Source organism: Balaenoptera acutorostrata, chromosome 21 (genome assembly GCF_949987535.1).
Source record: "Balaenoptera acutorostrata chromosome 21, mBalAcu1.1, whole genome shotgun sequence".
Lineage (NCBI taxonomy): Eukaryota > Metazoa > Chordata > Mammalia > Artiodactyla > Balaenopteridae > Balaenoptera > Balaenoptera acutorostrata.
Genome location: NC_080084.1, coordinates 6270778 through 6292526, shown reverse-complemented (window position 1 = coordinate 6292526; position 21749 = coordinate 6270778). Strand labels below are relative to the sequence as shown.

At 51.7% G+C, this 21749-nt stretch overlaps 1 protein-coding gene and 1 non-coding gene across 11 annotated transcripts in view; one reads left to right on the top strand and one right to left on the bottom strand.

Moving 5' to 3' along the window:
* The window catches only part of ANK1 (ankyrin 1), a 209891-nt gene that overhangs the window by 78322 nt on the left and 109820 nt on the right, over positions 1-21749 (bottom strand). For all 10 annotated transcript variants that reach the window (XR_009006492.1, XR_009006488.1, XR_009006489.1 and 7 more), the window contains exon 2: positions 15177-15278. Coding sequence is in view for 5 of the 10 variants with exons in the window: in XM_057537205.1 (XP_057393188.1) it covers positions 15177-15278 (102 nt within the window). In the remaining 5 variants the exon portion in view is untranslated. The remainder of the gene's footprint in view (positions 1-15176; positions 15279-21749) is intronic.
* On the top strand, positions 7042-7114 carry TRNAG-UCC (transfer RNA glycine (anticodon UCC)). The gene has a single exon. It is a non-coding gene; the product is annotated as a tRNA-Gly (tRNA).

Here is a 21749-nt window from a genome sequence, read left to right as displayed (position 1 = left end):
TTCTGTGAAGCTGTTAGCACAGGGCTGGGGATGGGGGCTGAGTCAATCTAGTCAGGAGTTGACCTGCATCTGGGTTTTGTTGTTACCACTGGTGCGCACAGCCTTCAGATTATTCCAGAGGTAGGTTGCTGTCACCCGGAGCTCAGAGTAGGAGCTAAGGTGCCAGAGGGTTGTTCTGTGTTCCTGATTGCCGCTCAGCTTCCAGCCATCCTTTTGCACCTGTGCCTCAATCGGGGTCTTTCTCCACGCTCTTGCCCCCTCCCAGCAGTCCTATGCTCTTCCTTGTTACAAGGTAGGAGCAGAGCTTCTCTTTTGTCCTGCTCCAGCTTTAGTCTTAGGCAGGCTTTGCTCCTGGACCTCAAAGGTGGGATTTTTTTTCATCATTTTTCTCCTCTTCTCTGCAGCAGCAAAACCTGCCTTGTCTCTATACTTGGTGCTGAGTGAGATTCCCTTGCTCCTCCCCCAGTGGTAGCAGACCTCTGCTTTTTATTGGTATAAGGCAGTTATTGGCCCCAAATGGTTTCCCGCCCTCCCTAGGAGTACAGGGGTTGTGCCTCCCCCTTTCCTGAAGCAGCGCTGGGTCTCTGCCTGTGTCCTGGAGCTGGAAGGTTTCCTACTCTTCCCAGGGCAAGAGGGAGTTTGCCACTACTCCTCCTCTGGAGAAGGGATTTTGCCTGAGGTCTGAAGGGGAGAGGGTCTGTTTTGGCTTCACACAAGGGGAGACTCTGGGGCCACCCCCCAACCCCACAGTCACAAGCACCACCTGCTCTCCTGTGCTGCCCGTGGGTGTCCTCTGGTCTCCTGATTTACCCCACTATTTCTCAGGAGCACCTGGTGGAGGCCTGGGGCTCCAGACACACTCGAGCCACACTGGCCTGCAAGAGTCTGTTAAGACCTTGGCTTGCATGGCAACTGCTTTTCTCTCCTGCATCTGCCAAAGCTGCAACGGTGGCCCTCTCCTGGGAGGGCTCATCCCTTTTTGGAATTCAGCTAAAAGTCCATTGCCCTGTGGCCTCAGCCCTCTGATGGGCTCAGGGAAGACTGTAATTCTGTAGATTATCCAAGCTTTTCTCTCTGTTAGGGTGGGAGCAATGTTCTTTGAAGCTTTTTACATCCTAGAAACTCCCTATCCTGAGCCTCTGAGGCCACCTGGTCCCATATGATCTCATCCCACACGGTCTTAACACGGCAGACAACCATTTTAGGATCTTTTGGGCAAAAATATTCATGCCAAACATGCACACCTGGAGTTTCTCATCTGCCTTTGCTCTGTTTTTTTCAGGTAAAATGTCAATCTAGAGGATCCTTCTGAGCAGCAATCTGTCTGATGGGAGGGGAGGAGATCTCAGCCAGGCTGTGTCTCTTTTAACATTTTTAAGAAGAAGAAGAAGAAAAATAAAGTCTCATTCAGCCTGAATGATTTAATTTGGAGTATTTTCTTGTACCAACTGTGAGAAATTCCACTGGCAAAATAGACAATTCCAGACATTTGTTCTCAGTAAATGATCCCTCTGTTTCACGTCTCTGATTGCCCCAATTACACTAATTGATTCCTCAATGTACAAATCCAGTAGACGTGTCACAGGAAATTAAACTCTCATCCTGTCCAGAGCAGAGGATGATTTCAAACCGAGAGGCCTTGGTGTCCGGAGATCCTCTGCCTCTTTGAAAACTCCAAGAATACCTCCAAGGCTGCGGCTGGCGTTCTCGTGTGGACACGCTCCGTTCCACTCCTCTTCTCACACCCGGTGATTCCACGCACACACACAGCTGGCCCTGGAGCAGCCTCCGGCTGTGTCCTGAGGACCCGCCTGCCCACCTGCCCCTGCCACCCCATGGCCCCTAAACCTCATGATTGCAGCCCCTACGCCCTTTCTTTGAGCTAAGCAGTGTGTGCTCCTGTAGCAGCTGGGAAGCATGGCCTTTTTATTCAGAAGCACTTACTACCCTGTTATTGGCTCTGCTTAGCAGATTAATTGGCTGCCTTATTATCAGAGGCAATGGAGCCTTGGGCAGGGGAAGCTTCGATGGGGAAGGAAAGGAGTGGAGTCCTGGAAGAATAAGCCAGAGCAGTGGCAGAGAAGGCCAAGAAGCCGAGGGCCCCAGAGGGGAACAAGATGCAGCGGGGGAGGTAAGTTCTAGGTAACTTGCCTTCAGGCCACACCCACTTTACCCAGGCAGTCAGCCAGGAGTGAAGGTCTCGCCCATAAAGGACAAGGTTGTATACACAGAGGATCATGCACTTAGTTCATATACTTTATATGCTACTTTCCCATCCAGTCCGGATCCTCTATCAGCTTGTTATATCTGTCCAGGGAAGATAAGTATTATACTCTGTTACAGAAGCTTAATTCCCCGAATAACAACCCGCCTGTACATTTGTGACCTCTAGCTTTGCTCTATTATTGGTTCCTATTTGTGGGGCACGATCACTGACATTACATATTTCCAGGTCTGCAGCCCTGAAACAGAGTAGGAAATAAGAATCTAAACAGGGCTATGGAGAGAGAAAAGGATTGAAATGGTTGCCATCCCTACTCCGAATCCTGAAATTGATGAGAAAGAGAGAAGGAATGAGGGAAGAAGGAAAGGCAGAGACCATGGAAACCAAAGACAGAGGGGACGATGAGAAACAAGAGGTGATGGGAAAGGAAAGATGGAGTGACTGTCACTCTGGGCTCAACGAGAGGAGGGCATGAATTAAGCTGCTGGCAAAGAAATTGCTACAACAATATAAATCTTGGGTCCTGTCCTCAAATTGCCTGCATTAAAATTTCAGCCCAAACAGAAATGAAATCAAAAGGGAACAGGGGTTTTCCCATCTTGCCTTCTCTTCCTGTTCCCTCCCCTCACCTCCCAGCTGGAGGATGCCGGCATCTGAGGAAGGAGGACAGTGAACCCGAGGGGTGCCCTGCAGAGGCATCTGAGAGGGAGGAGGGGGCCACTCTGGAGTGCTTACGAGGTTGGCATATCGAGTGAATAAACAAACATGTTAAGGATGATGCGAATCCGTGGGAGTCAGATTTCTCACTGTCTGAAGGGATTTAAAACCTGGAAAGAGGAAAGGCTAGGAAGAACCCTGAGGTCTTGGACCGGGATTACAAGTATTGGCTTGATCTCATGGGTTTTTAAAAATACACATACACAGATAGATGTAGAAATAGTTACAGATGTGTGTACACACATGACAAGCAGTAGCAGTGGGCACACCGAGTGATCAGATTTTGGTGTCTACATACCAGCCTCCACTAAAAGGAAACAGGGGGCCTTGGAAAAGTGGCTGATCCAGGGCTGGGGCAGGGCAAGTACAAAATGCCGCTGGGATAACTTATGCCAGAAAGTAAGGAAATTAAGGATGATGCAAACACGTCACATAACACAGAAGCCCGCTTATTGAAAGGGCTCCCAATGGCCCGGTTTAGATCTGAACATCAAAATAAGTCATGAGAGTATCAGATTACAGCCCATCAAATAAAACAGGAACCCATGAGTCTGAACAGATTCATTATAAATAAATAATGAAAAAAAAACAAATCAGTGAGGGAGAAGGGAAAGCTTATCCTTCAGTGTAATGCCAGCTAATAAACGCAGAAGAAATGATGGAGAATCACTCCTTGGAACCATCACAGTGGTAGTGATGCAGGCAGAAGTCATCAGTCTATGCCACGAATGGTGGCTGGGAGTTTGATGAGGAACAGGATATTGGCATCATATCGGAATGTTCCTCCCCAAGAAAATACTGATCGACTACAAAGGGAAAAACTGATGATTTCACGGTAGAAAAACTTGGCAGACACCAACTGCAGCAGGTGATCAAGGTTAACATCCTTGGAGTGGAAAGGGAGCATGATTTCTACGGGCTTCCGCTAAGAATGCACCGCCTCAGCCTGGTCACCAGGAAACATCAGCAGACACAGTTGAGGTTCAAACTACAGAATGGAAGACGGTCAAAAAGAGGAGACACAGGCCAAGACCGGGGAAGCATTCCAGGTTGAAGGAGGCCGATAAGCCATGACGAGTGATCCCAGAGGGTGTTCCTGGAGAGACTCTGTGTCATGTGGGAAAGTGTCCTGACTTCTGGGTGGTACTCACCGGCTGTTTAGGGGTGACGGGGAATTACATCATCTGCAGTACATATTACAGATCAATAGAGAGGAAAGGTCGCAGAGAATCTGGGTGAGGGAGATGTGGGGATTCCTTGTATGGTTCTTGCCAATTTTCTATAGGTTTGAAATGCTACAATTTTAAAAAAGAAAGTGGGGGGTAGGAAGGAGCCGCGTGGGAGGGGTAGAAGAGGTTGTCAGAGAAGCGGACGCAGAGCTCTGCGTTACTCTGGGCTCGGGCTCTGGCGAGAGAGGATGGGCGGCCCGTTGGGGTTCCCGCGCGGGTAAGGATCAAAGCCAGAGTGACAGGCTGAGCACGCACGTCCCTCCTATTTTACAGGCCCCGCGAGGGGCGACCTTTACCGGAGTTGAGAAGACCATTCTAGGCTGGAAACCCCGGAGAGCAGCCGAAGCCCCGCGTGGGAACCAGCTGACAGGAGGGCAGGGCAGGGCCCCGCACACAGCACCGCAGCCTCCTTCTGACCCGGCTATCGCGTGGCTCCCTGGAGACCGCTTGGTGGGAAAGGTCTGCTAAAAATACGTGACCCTGGATCTAACACATCGGAAGCCAGAAAGAGCTGAAGCGACTGCTGTCACGCTGGCGGGAAATCACCCCTCGTCTCCTCTGCCATCCTGTCTCCGGTCCAGGGCCGGGGAAGGTAAAAGAAGCTCAGAAACTGAGAGGAAGGCGTACAGTCAGAGGGAAAGGCACAGGACCAGCTCTGCGCGAGCCCCTGCTCTGCTTTATTACAATCGAAGTTTACCTCCTTACCCAGGCAGCGCTTACGATGTAGAGGTTACTGGATATTCACAAGGAGAAAAACACTTGAATGCTTTCATTATCTTAAGAAAAAAAAAAAAAGAAAGAAAAAACCAGAAACACACACCTCTTTGGGAGCTCCGGGAGGAGATGCCTCGACCCGGTCCCCTTCCCTCTCCTCTCCGGACACACCTGGGCAGCCTCCTGTGCTCAGCAGCCCAGCGGCCGCAGGGGCTGGAGGCCCTTGGGGACACTGAGGAAGGTGTGAGCTCAGGTTAATGAGACAACGGGACTAACGGGACTCTGAAATTCAGCTCAGCAGCTAAGAATATCTCCTATGGACTAGAAAGGGTATCCTCGTCCGAGATCTCAGCATTCCTTTAACAGGATAAAAAGAACCAGCTCTTCAGAAGCAGGGCAGTGGAGTTTAGAGGCAAGAACGTCAGACACGGGACGAGGGCCTCTAAACTGTCCTCCTGAGGTCTAGACGTGTCACTTCACCTGCCAGGCCTCAGCCTGTGAATCTTCAAAATGACAGGCCTGCTTCTCTTAATTCCACAATTCCAGAATCAGTGTAGGCGCTCTCAGAAAAAAACTAAGCTAGGGGAGGGCGGGACGAATTGGGAGATGAGGTTTGACATATATACACTACCATGTGTAAAGTATGTAGGTAGTCGGAACCTGCTGTATAGCACAGGGAGCTCAACTCGGTGCTCTGTGATGACCTAGGTGGGTGGGATGGGGGGTGGGAGGGAGGTCCAAGAGGGAGGGGATATAGGTATACATAGAGCTGATTCGCTTCACTGTACAGCAGAAACTAACACAACATTGTAAAGCAATTTTACTCCAATAAAAAAAAAACATATGTGTTTTTGCACATAGAGATGCAGAAACACATTCGACAAGACTCATGCCAAACTGTTCACAGTGATCTGGGGGGAGGGGGAGTAGAAGGGGAGACTTACAGAAGACAGACTTTCTGTATTTCTGTAAAGTGTGAATTTTTCAACAACTACCCAGCATTTGTTTCGTTGTTAAATGAAAAATCTCAAAACACACTCAGGGACATGGTTGTCACAAATGACAAAAACGGGGCCTGGCACACACCGTGTGTTCCCTAAGAGTTGACGGAACTGAATTCTCACACGTGCAACCTGACACACACACACACAGCTATCTTTCTTCTTAGCCTCCTGAGACTGAGAATGCCACATCTCGTCTTCACATTGTAAAGTCACAGCAATCAAACCATCAAGTGGACTTTGGAGGGTGTGCTTTCCTTGGAATATGTTCCAGATCCTTCCTGACGATGCTATCTCCCTTTTTAGTCCCTCGGATCCCAGAGATGTCCCCGTTGTTGCTACAAGTGGACATCTTTATATACCTGAAGCAGTCAGTTAACTCTCCCTTCACCAAGAGGGGAGGGAAATGAAAATAAAACCAGTCAGCCTGCCCGTGGGGTTCGGTGCACAGAGGCCAGGCTGGGGGTTGGGGGACCCCGGCTCCAGCTCAGGAAGACTCTTTGCCTCTTCACCGACCTCACTTATCGAGCACCTGCTCTAACCACTCCACAGGGGTGATGTGAGCCTTCAAAGCGGCCGTGCCTGGAAGGGCTTGGGAAAGCAGAGACACCAGAGAACTGAAATCTGTGATCCTTAAAACACCGTGGGTCACTCTGATTCATGTCAAGCAATCAACTTCCTTTCAAACTATAAATTAGCCGCTGTAATTAGCAAGATGAACACCAAATAGCTCATTTCTGCCGCGATGCAGAAGTAATTTACCTATTTAAAATAATTCAGGGGAAGGAGGTTTTCAGGTTCTGTCTTTTTCACTAGTACCTTTTCTAGCAGGAACCGGAGCTCCAGAAGAGTCCCTGGAACCAGGCGCTGGGGCGTCTAGTGTTCCCCTTGTACACCTGCACACCCCGGACCACCACTCTCCCACATGGGGGCTGCAATCACACACCCTTCCCCCTCCTTCTTCACTATTCCAGAGCTGCAACAAACAGCACATTTCCAGAAGGCTTAATGTTACCATGTGATCGTATGGAGAGGCTTTCTGTGTGAGTTGGGGGGTGCAGGTAGAATTAGGGAACAATGTAGTTGAACATGATCTCTACGCCTGTCAACAGTTCCTAAGCAAAAGATGATGCCAGAGGGGACTTCCCCGGGGACTTCCCCGGTGGTCCAGTGGTTAAGACTCCGCACTTCCACTGCGGGGGGCCTGGGTTCGATCCCTGGTCGGGGAACGAAGATCCCGCATGCTGAGCAGTGCGGCCGGAAAAAAAAAAAAAAAGATGATGCCAGAGGAGAGTAGCAGGCTGCATATTGGCCCTGATCCAGATGTACCCTCCTTAGCCTGATTACCCCATCCTCCCCTCTTACATTTCATGTACTCCAAGCTCACCCACCTCCCTGCTGCCTGTGCCCTGCGCCACCCCTGCCTCTGCACAGTCTGCTCCTTCCCGCTGCAGTTCCCCGTTCCCAATTTCCCTGGCAAACTCCCACTCTTCCTTCCAGGGCTTTCTCTGACTCACTCCAGCCACCACCCCCAGACTAGAAGCGATGGGGGAGCGCTCACTTTTGAGTGGCGAGCACGTGGCTTAGTAGAGCAGCTCAAGAAATGTGTTGAGTGAAAGAATAAGTGAGTGAGAACAGCCTCTGTGCTCATTCTGGATGACGCTGGATTTGTAACCTTCTATGTACAAGCTGGACTTCTTTACTGGCCTCCAAGTTCTTTGAGAGCAGGGCATGGATGAACTTAGTGTTTACCAAGGTCCTGGGGGTGTTCTAAGTGCTTAATACATGTTTGTAGAACTAGGGTATAGAGAACGGGTAAGCAACAAGGTCCTGCTGTGGAGCACAGGGAACTATATTCAATATCCTGTGATGAACCAGAATGGAAACGAATCTGAAAAAGAATATATATATGTGTATAACTAAGTCACTTGGCTGGACAGCAGAAATTAACACAACATTGTAAATCAACTATACTTCAATAAAATAAAATGCATTTTAAAAAAGGAAAAAAGTGAATTAAAAGAAAAATGTAAACATACATGTTTGTTGAGTACATGAATGAGCAGAGAAACTTCAGGGGGTCTTTGCCAGCCCACCTCTCCAAATCCAAAGTTATAAAGCTCAGAAGATATTCAGAAGTAACCTCTAGACCTCAGCTTTCCGAGCTATAAAGTGACACAGAGCTGAATGCCAAGATCTCCTCTAAGTTCTAAGACTATAATTTGGAAAGGTAGCAATTATCACAAATCCTGATCAAAACACTTGGCATTTGGCTGCTGTAGAAAAGATTATTCTGGAGCTCTTGTTCAGGTGCTCCATTTATTTGAAATGCTGAAAACCCTTCACCTTCAAGATAAACAAGTACCCAGCAGTGCTGGGTGCATGTGGAAGGCACATGTGGAAATTTAGGGAACATCAACGGAACTAGCATGGTGTCACGCGCTCTCCTGGGCTGTGTCGGGAATTGTTTATGTTTTTGTGATGGCTCAGATGGTCGAGCTTCTGGATACGGCAGCAAACACTGCCACATATTTGATGAGTGTGGTTGGTGCCAGAACTACCATCGTGCAGGAGAGTCGTTACCCTAAGAGGGAGTATTTCACGCTGCTCTTAAAAGTGGCACTGCTTACGACGACATGGATGGACCTAGAGATGATCATACTAAGTGAAGTAAGCCAGACAGAGAAAGGCAAATACCACATGATACCACTTATATGTGGAATCTAAAAAAAAAAAAAAAAAAAAAGATACAAATGAACTCACTTACAAAACAGAAATAGACTCACAGACGTAGAAAACAAACTTATGGTTACCAAAGCAGAAGGGAGGGATAAATTAGGAGTTGGGGATTAAAATATACAGACTACTGTATACAAAAGAGACAACCACCAAGGACCTACTGTATAGCACAGGGAACTATACTCAATATCTTATAATAAACTATCATGGAAGAGAGTGTAAAAAAAGAATATATATATATGTATAACTAAATCACTTTGCTGTACACCCGCAACAAACACAACATTGTAAATCAACTATATTTCAATAAAAATTTAAAGATAAATAAAATTTAAAAACTCAAAAAGAAAAAGTGGCAGTGCTTAGATGGAGTTCCTACATGGGCTAAGCGTCAAATAAATAAGGTTTCATCATTAGTGGTTACAGCAGACTAGAGAGCTACCGACTGATTTTATGAGCACCTACTATGTGCAAGGCAGAATCCTGACAAGGAGCACTGAATAAAGCAAAGTCCTCTCCCTTCGAGGTGCCTCCACTGTAGCAGGGAAGACAGAGAGTGATGAGGAGAGACACAGACGCATAGCAAGTCAGGCAGTAGTAAGTACCACGGAGAAGAAGAAGACAGGCTAAGGGGATGGAGGAGGTTGCCTGGGGTGCTCCAGAAAACCCTTCTTCTAACTCTCCGCCTTGTGCCAGCGCTGCAGACAACAAGCCCTCTGCTGTTGGAGTGAAATTTCCTTTATTCCCATCAGGAGGGGCAATGAGCCAGGGCTTCTGAGCGTCATAAGAACAGAGCAGAAACCTGAAACAGCGAGGCTTTTCGCCCCTGGAGTTAGAGCTGGCCGTTCCCAGTGGAGCCCCACGTAGACCCGGCAATTCTAGGAATTCGGGAGAACAGAGGCTCTTGACTTGCTGTCCTCTCGTTCTCTTTTTATTGGGCTGACTGCTAAGCACGTAAGGTCGATCAGTGCATCCCAGAAAGTATGTTTTTTTCTTGCTATGGCCTCCATAATAAACTATTTTAATTTGATATAAGTAATCTAGCAATAATTCTGGAAATTGGACACATGAGGCTGCTGTTAGTATGTGTCTAATTTTGGAGCCATTTATTCAAGCCAGTATCGACCATATGACATGTCGTGTGCTGGGTGCTGAGGGGCAGAGGCAGCTACGGGCTTCGCCACCAGGTCGCTTAGCATCTACTAGGACAGATAAGACGACTTTGCTATGCTGTACGGTCAGACACGGCTGAGCTGTGAGAGGATCGGGGTGACGACAGCGGACATTGCTTCAGGCCCTGGGGACAACTGTGTCTTCGCAATGGCTTTTGAGCTGAGACGCGACCCAACCAGCCCGCTGCCGTGTGCGAGAACGACACGGTCCCGGGCTGAGTCAGGGCCCCTGGCCCACAGATGCCCTGTGCCGTGTGTGCTGAGACCACCACAGCCAGGGCGACAACCCTGCGAGCCTGGGGAGGGGGCAAGTCCCTGGGCTTCGCTCCCGACCTTCTCCCCCCTTATTCAGAGCCCCTCAGGATTCTGCCTGGTCCCCTGCCTCAGCTTCCCCCCACCCCAGTCTCCCCGCTTCTGTCCCTGTGCCCCAAGTTGATTCTCCACACGGCAGCCAGGGTGATCTCTTAAATACCTAAGTTAGATGGAGCACCTTCCAAAGGCGTCCCATCACCCTTGAAGCAAAATCCAGATCCTCACTGTGGCCTGAAAGCCCTTCAAGATTCCGCCCCGGCAATTTCTCCCACCTCCCCGCCTACCATGCCTCCCTTCCATCCTTCCACTGCAGCCACGCTGTTCTTGCTCTTCCGCAAACAAACCAAGCTCACCCCTGCCCCAGGACCTTAGCACATGCCCTCCTCCAGGAACGCTCACCTCCAGAAACCACGTGGTTCTCCCTTACTTCTTTTTAAATCATCCCCTTAGAGAGGCCTGCCTTAACTACCCTCTAGATTAGGCCCCTTTCCCTCCCTCCTTCATGGGATGTCTCATTAGCTGATGTTATATATTTGTTCATTTTCTTGCTAACTGTCTGTCTTCTTCACCAGCTATAAATGTCACGAGAGCACAGACTTTTGTCTCTTTCGTCTATCTTGCTCAGTGCCTAATACCTGGCACAAACAAGGTGTTTAATATATACGTGTGAAATGACCCCCACGAAGACACTGGGGGATTAGATTCAACACACCTCTCGGCCCTGTTCTCACCAGCCAATGCCAGCGTTCCACTTCCTTGAGTGCTGAATGGCTTCCAAATATCTATCTTTGGGTTGGACCTCTTATCTGAGTTCCAGGCTCAAATATCCAATTGCTTACTGTATATTTCACTGGATTCCTCAAAGACACCCTAAGAGGATGCCCGCCCAGCCCCGCTCTCTGCTTCTCACCCCGTTTCCACACACCGAGGCTGCTCCCGGTTCTTCTGTCCGTGAGCGGTGCCACCCTCCACAGCCCGCACAGGCCAGACATCTGAGGGTCCCTGCTGAAGTCTCCTTCCCCTGTCCCCCCGCATCCAGCTCATCCATCCCCATGGCCACGACCCTGATCCAGGCCTCCGACGTGTCTCTCCTGGACTACTGCTGTCATCTTATAACCCAGGGGTCCCCCACCCCCCGGGCGCAGACCACTACTGGTCCACGGCCTGTTAGGAACTGGGCTGCCCAGCCGCTCCCCATCCCCATCACCGCCTGAACCGCCATCCGTGGAAAAACTGTCTTCCACGAAACCGGTCCCTTGTGCCAAAAAGGTTGGGGACTGCTGTTATAACTGGCTTCCCTGTCTCCACCTGTGGGCCCTTCCACCTGTCGTGTTCACAGTGGGCACCTGCGGCCCTGTCACTCCTGTGCTTGAATCTGTGGTCGCTCCCCTCGGCTCTTAGGATAAAGATCAGAATCCTTAACCGGGTCTGCAAGCCGGGTGGATGCTCTACCAGGACACGCGGTTGCAGCTGTGCAGGTGGTCAAAGGCTGAAATCCCTCCATCCTTCTCGGTCAGTCCCTCTACTCCTGCCGTTCTGGTCCCTCCCCAAGACCCTTCTCCTCACTCGGCAACGTGGGGCGCAGCAGGAAACACTGGCGCACACGTGCCCACACTCGTGATGCACACACACGGCTCGGGCCCTGGGGCACACTGACCCAGTTGTTGGCTGCTGTGACCTTTGCCCCTGCCTCTCGGGTCCAGCACAGCCCTGAGGTCACCTCTCCGGCCTCATCTGGTCCCTGTTCTCTCCGCCTGCAGCCGTTCTGGCCGCCACTAAGCTCTCCAGGCTTTTCTCTGCCTCTGGAATGTTCTTCCCTCCCCTCCCTCATTAACCCCATCTCACCCCTCAGCTCAATATCTCTTCCTCTAGGAGTCTTCTCTGGCCTCCAGCCCTACCCCACATCTTTCTTACACATTCTCCTAACACCCTCTGCCTTTCCTCATGGCTCCTAACGTAGTTTGGTCTGCAGATCCATTTGCGTGATTATTTGACTTAACAGCTCTCACAGCCAGTAGACTATAGTTCAGAGACGATGAGGATGACAGCTTTTTTCTTTTTTTAACCACTAAATTCCTAAAGTCCAGTTCTACACGTGAGGAGGTATCCAGGGAAGACATTGGCTACCGGGTCTGAAGCTCGAAAAATGCTTGGATAAGTGAAAGACGCGGGTATTCATGGAAAGATACTGGCGTAGGCACATGTAGACATGTGTCCTTGCATGTGGACTCGTTCTTTTCTATAACTATAATCATGGGGATCAAAATCAGTAGACATATCTATGCAATAAGAAAGCTGCCCTGAATATTCAGATGTCTCTTAAGTAAGCCTCTTTTCACACTACTTAGCGTAATTATTTCTGAGTATGGCAAACAACTCCCATTCTTTCCACGAAACATACTCTTTGAAAGCGTGTTGCTTATATGAGGATCAGCATTTGCCGTATTACTGCTATCGTGGTCCACTGGCTCCAAAGATTCAAGCAAAAGCAAATTCTCGAGCCGTGATCCCAGGACAAGAGCCTGTTTTTATCTTCTCAAAACAGTGAATGCGCGCTTTAAAGAGAAGAAGCTCTCATCCCATAAGGAGGACGGGTCTGTGCGCGTCACAGGGCAAGGGCGTTGCCGCGCTGGGGTTAACCGAGGTTCCAGTTCTAGCCCCGCTGCGCCCCACCGTTCAGTCCTCTCCCCGCTTCCCCGCCCCGCCCAACACGCTCCACTCCGAGCAAAAGCCAAATCGCCTGCTAACACCAGAAGGAGGCTCCAGCGACGCTGGCACTCCTGGGCGGGTCTGCAGCTCTGCCCCCGCGGCAGCACAAGACAAAGAGCAGCAGGGCCCAGATCTGGGGGAGGGGGTGAAGGAGCCGCGGGGCTACACCAGCAGGAGGGGCTGTGCACCTTGGGGAGCCCTCCTTTCACACACCCGCCCTCCACATTATTTCCTCGCCTGCAGCAGTTAGCAGTTTCCTCTGGCGCTAAGCCCATGGGAAAGCGTGTCCATAAAGAGCAAATATTGCCTCATGCTCGTGGAGCCTGAGATGAACCGAGGAGGTGCCTTAGAGGAGCGACGGCAGACGGACAGGCCATTCACAGGCCGGGGCCTCACCAGCAGCAGCCCGGTCCGGACCGAGCCCCTCCCGGTGTCGTCAGAATCTTCCAATTTCACACGGAAAATCAGCTCTGGCTCAGGGCTTAGGGACATGCAGTTGCCCCCATTTCTGCTAAGTGGATCCTTTGAGAGCCGGCGTCTTAACCCTTGGAAGGCCTCTGAGGGGCTGGTGCGTCTCAAGCGGACGCACCGCGGACACTCAGCTGGGTCTCTGGGCCTGAACAAAGGAAGCCAGAACTCGCATCGCTGCCGCCCAGGAATGCATCCGCGGGTGTCCCCACGGGGCTGGGGGGTGGTTGGCGACACCAAGACAGCTCACGCAGCCCCTCTCCTGAGCGCTCTGATCCCAGGACTCTCCCTTGGCCCCCAGACTTTGCTCCCACTGTGTCCTTCCCCATGAAAGAAGTGGGTCCAGAGTGTCAATCTCTCCAAAGGCGACCTTTAGGGCTGTACATTTACTGAGAATCCCCTCGAATGTCCTCAGGCCTGTGGACACGCGCAGGCTGGGATATTTGGGTGGAGGGATGACGGAAGGGGGGCTTGCTTCTCCCATCCAGTTTGCACCCCCAAATCTGTCCACACGCCTGTCTCCCCTCTGAAGTTCACGGCCATGGCTGCTGCTTCATATCACACACCTACTTGTTTCCCATCACACACCCCCCGCCCCATCCTCTCTGATCTTCCAGCTGTGGATTTAGACCATAGAAGGCCAATTGGATCCAAAAGGGGTCTTGGCACAGGGTATTGTCCTTCTTAAGTAGGATGAGGGCCGGAGGCACGCCGCCAGTGGAAAAATTAAGCTGCGTTCCTGGTATTTCCCCTGCTGGCTTGTAAAAGTCATCCAGTCCAGCACTACACGGATGGACCCTGAGGACACCGTGCTCCGTGAAATAAGCCAGTCACAAAAGACATACACTGCATGAGTCCACTGATATGCATGAGGTACCTGGAGCAGTCAGATTCCTAGAGGCAGACAGGAGGTTGGTGGTCGCCAGGGGCTGGAGAGGAGGGAAGGGCGAGTTGCTGTTTAATGGGTGCAGAGATTCAGTTTTACGAGAGGAAAAGAGCCCTGGGGATGACATCCATGGATGTACTTAAGGCCACTGAACTGTACACTTACAAACGCTTAAGATGGTCGATTCTATGTTATGTGCCTTTCACCACAATTAAAAACAATTTTTTTAATGGTTAAGATGATTTTTTAAAAAGTCACAATCGGTAACTTTCTTCTCAATCAGAAATGGAATCAGCTGTGTACCTGAACAACTGGCAGAAACAAACAAACACAACAAAATCATCCGATCCACGGCCCTGGACACACCCCTGTCCTCCTTCTTGGGAGTAAGATCCTCTCTATTCAGTCAGTGCCTAGATTTCTGTCCCCAAACCTGACTCTCTGTCTTCCAATCCATCCTGCACACTTTCAGTCCCCTCCCCCTCCCTAAACCAATCCCTGTCACTCAGCACCAGAAACATCCAGAGAAGCCCTTTCAGCCTCGCTAGTTCTCAGTCTCCGTCAACATACGACAGAGCAAGTCCTCAGCACTGTTTCCTTCTCAGCCCAGCAGCGCACCCACAAAGGCCGCTGGTGGACAAAGGAGATGAATGTCACCACTGACACAGCATCCTTCAAAGGCCCTTCCTCCAGCCCACTTTCAAAGGCCACACATTCTAAGACCGCAGCAGGGACCAGCCGAGACTTCTAAGGGGAGAGGCCGCAGGGGATGGAGCCGGGTGCAGCCCACACTGTTCGGGCACCAGCGCTTCTCTATGGGACCCTGGGCCGCTGCAGGGCCACAAACACCAGGGTTAGGGCCTTCAGCGGGCGGGAGCCCTGAGGGATGTTTGAGGCCACTGGGAAAAGGTGACTAGAGGCAGATTCAAGCCTTCAGGAAAGGGCACCCGGCAAGAGCCGCTCTTCAGAGACCACGTGCCTGCCTGCACCCTGCATCTCACTTACCTGGTTACAGGTGTTAACGTCTACCCCGTTCCGCAGGTGGTCCAAAGCTTTGTCCAAGTTACCTGATCTTGCTGCCCTCAGGAAGCTGGTAGCAGCATCGGCCTGTGAGGAGAGACAGCGGCTGTGAGTGGGTCTGTGTGACAAAGATGTCACGATCCCTTCAAGCCCAGAGCTGTGCAAAAGGGCCAAGGTCACGGCGGCAGCCGGCACACCCTCCTGCCCAGGTGCCCACCATGGTCCCCAGGCGTGTACGGGCCCGGAGCCCCTGGACAGACCGCTCTCGGCCCACGTGCGGGGCGGCCTTCAGAGCCCAGCCTCCCTTCCTTTTGGTGTCTTTATGAGCAAGCGATCTTGGCTAGGACCCGGGAGGGGCCGGCCTTCGAGAGGGTTCCCGTTCCACCAGTGACCGCTCAGCAGGCCTGGCGTCTCACTGCCTCCATGCCCCCACGGGCTCCGCCTTCCTACTGAGGAGCCCAAATCACACTGGCCGGCCCCACCCACTGAGTCACAGGCGGAGGCACCACAGGAGCCAGAGGCAAGCTCTTTGGTGCTCTTTTGTGGTTTTGTTTTTACGTAAACAGCACGTAGCACTTACTACGCGCCCAGAACCATTATCGGCACTTGACATATAATATGTATCCACACACACACAGAGATGCATTTCGTCATTTCAAATATCCCCAAGAGGTAAGTACTATCGCCGTCCCCATTTTACAGATGAGGGAACGGAGGCCCAGAGAGCCCGAGTGACTTGTGCAGGTTCACACAGCAGGGAAGAGGCACAGCAGGCAGTCTGGCTCTGCCACCTGACCTGGCAGGTGCCCCTCACCAGTTTTCCTGAATGACAATAAAGCACTTGGGGTCTGTATGCTGAGGCTCAACCACCTACAGGCACATCCAGATCCTGCCCAGGACATTGGTTTGTATTAGAGATGAATGATGGCCAGAGAGTGAGAGCTGGGGGGACGGCAGACAACTGCAGGGGCTCCGAGTAGCTCCCCTGCGTCTAGGGGGGCCCTGCAGTCTGCAGGTACCTCTGCTCCTGTGTTCTTATCTGTAAGCCAGGGAGGGAGGGGGGCAAGGCCTTTCCCACACCCTGGCTGTGAAGCTGAAAGGAAATATTATACATGATTATAATTATTACATCAGCACAAGCGCTGAGCACAGTGCTTGCACACGGTGTGCACTCTGGGTGAGTTTAACAGGTGAGAGCTGTCACGTGAAAAGCCACGTGTGAAGTGGAGGGAGGTTAGGGTTGGGGGGCTTATGATGTTCCTCCAGAAGATCCACCCAGGGGTGCTCTGTCTCCTTCCATGCTCCCCTCCTCCAAGAACGTGCTGTAGTGGGCTGAACCGTGGCCCCCCAAGATACGCCTGCACCCTAACCTCTGGAGCCTCTGAATGTGACCTTACTTGCAAAAAGAGTCTTTGCAGATGTAAGTATTATGGGGCTTGAGATGAGATTGTCCTAGATTACCTAGGTTGGCCCTAAATCCAGTGATAAGTGTCCTTATAAAAGACAGAACACACACACACACACACACACACACACACACACACACACACAGATGTAGGCAGAGGTCGGAGTGACGCGGCCACAAGCCAAGGAAGCTGGCAACCAGCAGAAGCTAGAAGCGGTCAAGAACAGTCGCCCCTGGAGCCTCCAGAGGGAGCGAGGCCCTGCGAACACCCTGATTCAGACCTCTGGCCTCCAGACTGTGAGAGAAGATATTTCTCCTGTTTTAAGCCACCAAGTTTGTGGTACTTTGTTAGAGCAGTCACAGGGATGATGGTCCCTAAACATGGAAGATTCAAAATCTACAGCCAATAATCTCAGTGTCCTGCAATTAAACCAAAGCAGGGCTGCACACCTTCACCAATTAAACAGTTAATCCAGGGCAGGAAAGATTCTCCAGCCTTACAGATCTTCACAATGGAGGGCTGCCCTGTGCCCTCGTCCCTGCCACCTCAGGCCTCTAGAGCTGCTCTAGAACTCCTGGTCGACCCCTCGCTGACCTTCCTAAACTCCTGATGTCCTGCCAGCCCTCCCCGACTCCAGGCCCGCAAGGGTCCTGCTATAACCCAAGCTCAGACCCAAGCTCTGAGTCTGCTGGTTCACGACACACGTGGGTCTCCATGCCGCCCCTTCCTCCTCCCTCCTCCCTCCCTGTCCCCGCCACGGCATTCCCACGCTCTGTCTCCCACCAGGCCCACACCCTCACTATCTGGGGGTCCTGACGTCTTCTCACTTGTTATGCCCAATCTTGTCTTTCTTCCTAGTCCACTCAGCCCCTATGTCCTCTATGATGCTAACCTTGGATACTCAATGCTCACCATCTTTAAATCTAGGAACAGGAGCCTGATTTTTTAAAAAAATACATTTTAAATACACCTTCCTCTAGTTCTTATATTTATACAAGGCTTGTCTCCCCCCACCAAATTGTCGGCTTCTCGGGGCAGGGACCAAATCTTCTATCACTTTTGAATCCTTCAAAAGCATGAAGCATCTGCTAGGCCAAGACCTCCCCTGGCCTAAAACACAGGGCACCTAACATCCCCAGGCTCCTTGCCAGGGCATCTGTAGAGAAGGAATTATTTCAGAAATGAGGATTAATCTGTTGGTTCCTCATAAGCTGGATTCCCAGAAAAATCAGGCTCCAGGTTCAGTCCCTCCGAAAATGTCTGTCTGTGCCTGCTGGTTCAGAAAACCTGTCTGGCCTCAGCTGTTTGGGAAAAAATAGTACATTATTTCCCCAAAATGAGAGTGTTAGAGAGAGACACATCTCCCACTTGTCCAAACTATCTTCTGCAGCACAATCATAGGATTTGGGATGAAAACCTAAGCATGGTGGATACAAATAGATGTAACACCAACTAATGACACTGTCACTATTCAAAGCATTGAATCTAGGAAGCAAAGGAGAATATTTATGACAGACAGACAAGCAGATGAACAGAGGGCTGGGGAAGCCCAATCTGGATGAGGCTGAAGAAGGCTCAATAGTTTCTGTTGTGTGTCTAATTGAGCCATGAAATTATAATACTAATATCAATCAATTCTATCTTTCAATCCTGATCACAACCTGTGAGGCAGGTATAATTATTATGTCCATTTTAGAGGTGACAAAACTGAGGTTTGGAGAGGTTAATAACTTGCCCAAGTTCTGTGTTAGTTAACACTCAGGGATTCAGCCCAGGACTCCCTAAGTCAAGCCAAAACCTTCCTACTGCCCTTGACCCCGAGATGCATTCTCAGCGATTTCAAACCTGAGGGTGACCAGAAAGCCATGACAGGTGTAGGGGCTGGGAGGGCCCCCATGCCTTTCCCAATTAAACAGTGAATCTATGGCAGAGAAAGGGTTCCCGGCAGGTCCTGGCTCGGATCCTGACCTGCTGCGTTGAGGCCAAGACAGGCCTCTAGGAAGGAATCATCTAGCCCCAGTCCTTCCCTTCCCTGATGATAAAACTGATGGTAAAAATAAAGTGACCGGCTAAGGCCACCTAGATAGTTAGAGGTGAAGTTCAATTGCTAAGGCGTTTTCATTTTCTTTTTAGTCTTCTCTGGGCATAGAGTCGTCAGGACCCAGGTAGGATCCTCAGGGTATCTTACAGGTGGATTGTAGGTAATACTGGTGTCATTCCACTGTGTATCCCCCAGTTTAATTCTACAACTTATTTCCTGAGGTCCTGTTTCAAGTCCAGAATCCTGCCAGGGCAAAGAGAGAGAGTAAAAATTCTGAATATAGGTCTCTGCCCTGGTGATTTGAAAAACAAAGTGACAGAGTTAGAAAGTGATCCATTCCACAAGCACGCAGTGGGCACCTCCTCGGTGCCGGAGAATATTTCAGCTGCGGAGCAAATGGCCCTCTTTGGAATATGAGACCCACTCTTGCCATCTTGTTCTGCTGAACCTCTAACTCAATTTCCTGCAACTTAATGACCTGTCCTAGGTGCCGTTTCCTGGTGCGTCTAGGAACAGTCTGTAACCCAGTAGGGCAGAAAGAGAGTCAAAAGAATCCAATATGCTCCATTTAGAATACCTACCTGAGTAAATACCAACCAGAAAAACAACAATAATGACAAAATACGAACCAGACTATCTCAGCGCTAGGATAAATTGGAGCAGAGCCCCTGGCCCTCCCTGAGGGCCCCGTCCCTGCAGGGCAGCCTCAGAGAGGCCTCCCTGTGTGGAGAGACCAGAGGAGCTAAAGAAGGCTGCTCGTCGCGTCCAGAAAAATCAGTCCACGATGGCCCTAAACCCTGTACCACCACCGAGAGCTGTCACCCCTTTGAGCACCCACACCAAGGCTGCCCACTTGCGCCTTTGCCCCTTCCTCATCTTGAGCTTTATTTTAACCTAATTTTACCCGTGAGAAAACTGCCAGCATTGAGGGGAGGGGGGGGCACACACATCTCATTGCATACCCGGCCCACATCCCTGCAGATTAACCCATGTGATGTCCCCGAACTTCTTTTCACAATGAAACAAGTTACCTTCATAAAGCCCTTCCTATGTGTTAAGCCCTCTGCACCAACGACTTCATTGGTTCCTCCCAATAATCTCCAGAGGCGGGTACTTTCATTGTCTCCTCTTCACAGATGAGGTAAATGAGTCACAGAGACGTTAAGCATCTTGTCCGAGGTCACACAGCGCATCCTGGCTGGGCAGGAATCAAGCAGTGCTTCCTCACTAGCCATGTTCTAGTGCCCAGAGATTCCACTCCAGTTCAGCTCTGGCTGGAGGGAGCCTTCGCCTGCACTCAGAGGCTGTGCCCACTTCAGCCCTCGCTTCAGGAGGAAGGAAGCAGGGGGGAAAGGAAGGGAATGGAATTCCTCTTGGGACTCAAGTTCTCATCAGGGCTGCTCATCAGAAAAGGGAGGTGAACCCTTGGTTACCTGAGACGCCCGACTATTATTAAACTTGCACTTCCTGAGTGGGGCAATACGAATATAGCAATAGATAAGTAGCAGAGGGGACTCCAGTGTCCGGGGAGGGAGAGCCGGAAGCAGGCAGCTAAATGTCAGCAAGCCTGCACCCGGGGGCAGCGGAGGCTGCCGAAACACCGGAGCCAGGTGGAGTCTAGGTTTAGACCAGGTGGGAGAACCCAGGGCCTCCTCACGCCTTCTCTGGGGCTTGAGATGGCCTGAGTTTTCCCAGGACAAATCATGACTGACTTTTTCAAGGTCTCCCAGTGCAAAATCTCATCTAAAAAGATGAATGGAAACTGAGCTCTCATTAATTTCTGTAAACAGGGATAAGACAGTATCTCCTTCCCAAAGGGTCTTGCTTGGGCAAAAGGCAGAGTCACTGTCACAACTCCCAGTAGAGGTTCTGGACTTTTCCCTGAGGGGCTGCAGCACATCCAGAAGACCAAGTACAGCAGGCGGTGTTCAGCCTGTATATGCGGGTTGCCCTTCACATCTGAGAGTCCCTTCATACTCAGCGCCCGGGCGTTCCTTGGAGCCCAGGTCGGGCCTCCAAGAAAACAGGCAGCGCCCGCCTGCACACACCTGTGTGGCCCCTGCATTAGGCTACTGACGACAGAGAAGCAGAAGTGAACCCTGGGCCCCAGTGTGCGTTTTCATTAGGTTTCTTTCATTTTTCTTTCCAGAAAGTTGTGCTATTAAAGGTGTCACTGAGGAAACGAGGTGTGAAAGCCAGAGTCCCGGGTCCTCTTATGACCTCTCCGCGCAAGTACAAGGCCTTGGGGAAAACCCCGTCCATTCCTGCGCTCGTCCAGCTTCATGCTGGGAGGCTGGGTGATGCAGGATGTGAGAAAAGCCACAGTGGACCCTGACGTTGCACAGACCTGGCGTGAAGCCCCGCTCCGCCACTTGATGCTGTGCCTCGCACAAGTTCCCAGACCTCAATTCCATTGCTAAAATGGGGACAGTGCACAGCTCGCCGGGGGGGCCCCGGCTCCCTCTCACCCCCATTCATTTCCCGCTGACTCTGGACCTCCCGGGCGCTCGTGTTTCTAAGGTCTAGGGCTCAGGCGTGCCGCGGGCGCCCGAGGCGGCCCTTCTCCGGCCAAGGCCAAGGTCGGGGCATCCCCGTGGGTCCGAGTTGGTCCCCGCGAGGGGCGGCCGGTCGCCCCCCCCACCGCAGAGTCAGCCCGGCGGGACTGTCCTCCGGGCACCTCCGCGCGCCCGCCCGGCCGCCCGGCCACGGGTCCGGCCGCCTCCCGGCACCAGCCCCTCCGCGGCGGCGGCCTCCGGGCCAGAGGAATTTTCCTCTGGATCCCGCTAGAAGCCTCGGCGCCCGCGGACGTGAGGCAACAGAAGGGCGGCCGGCGCGCGTCCCCGCCCGCGCCCGCGCCGGGAAAGTTGGCAGCCGGCGAGCCCGCGGCGGGGGGCGCGGCGGCGGGGACCCCGCCCGGCGCGGGCCGGCCTGGCACTCACCGCGGCGTCTGGACCCGACCTGCGCGGTCGCGCTGCCATCGTCCGGCGCCCGCGCGGAAATCCGAGCCCGCGGCCGGCTCCCCTCCCCCGTTATCTGCTCGGCGGCGCGCGGAGCGCCAGCAAGTTAAGCGGCATCAGGCTAAAAATACAGGCGCCCGCCGCTCGCCTCGGC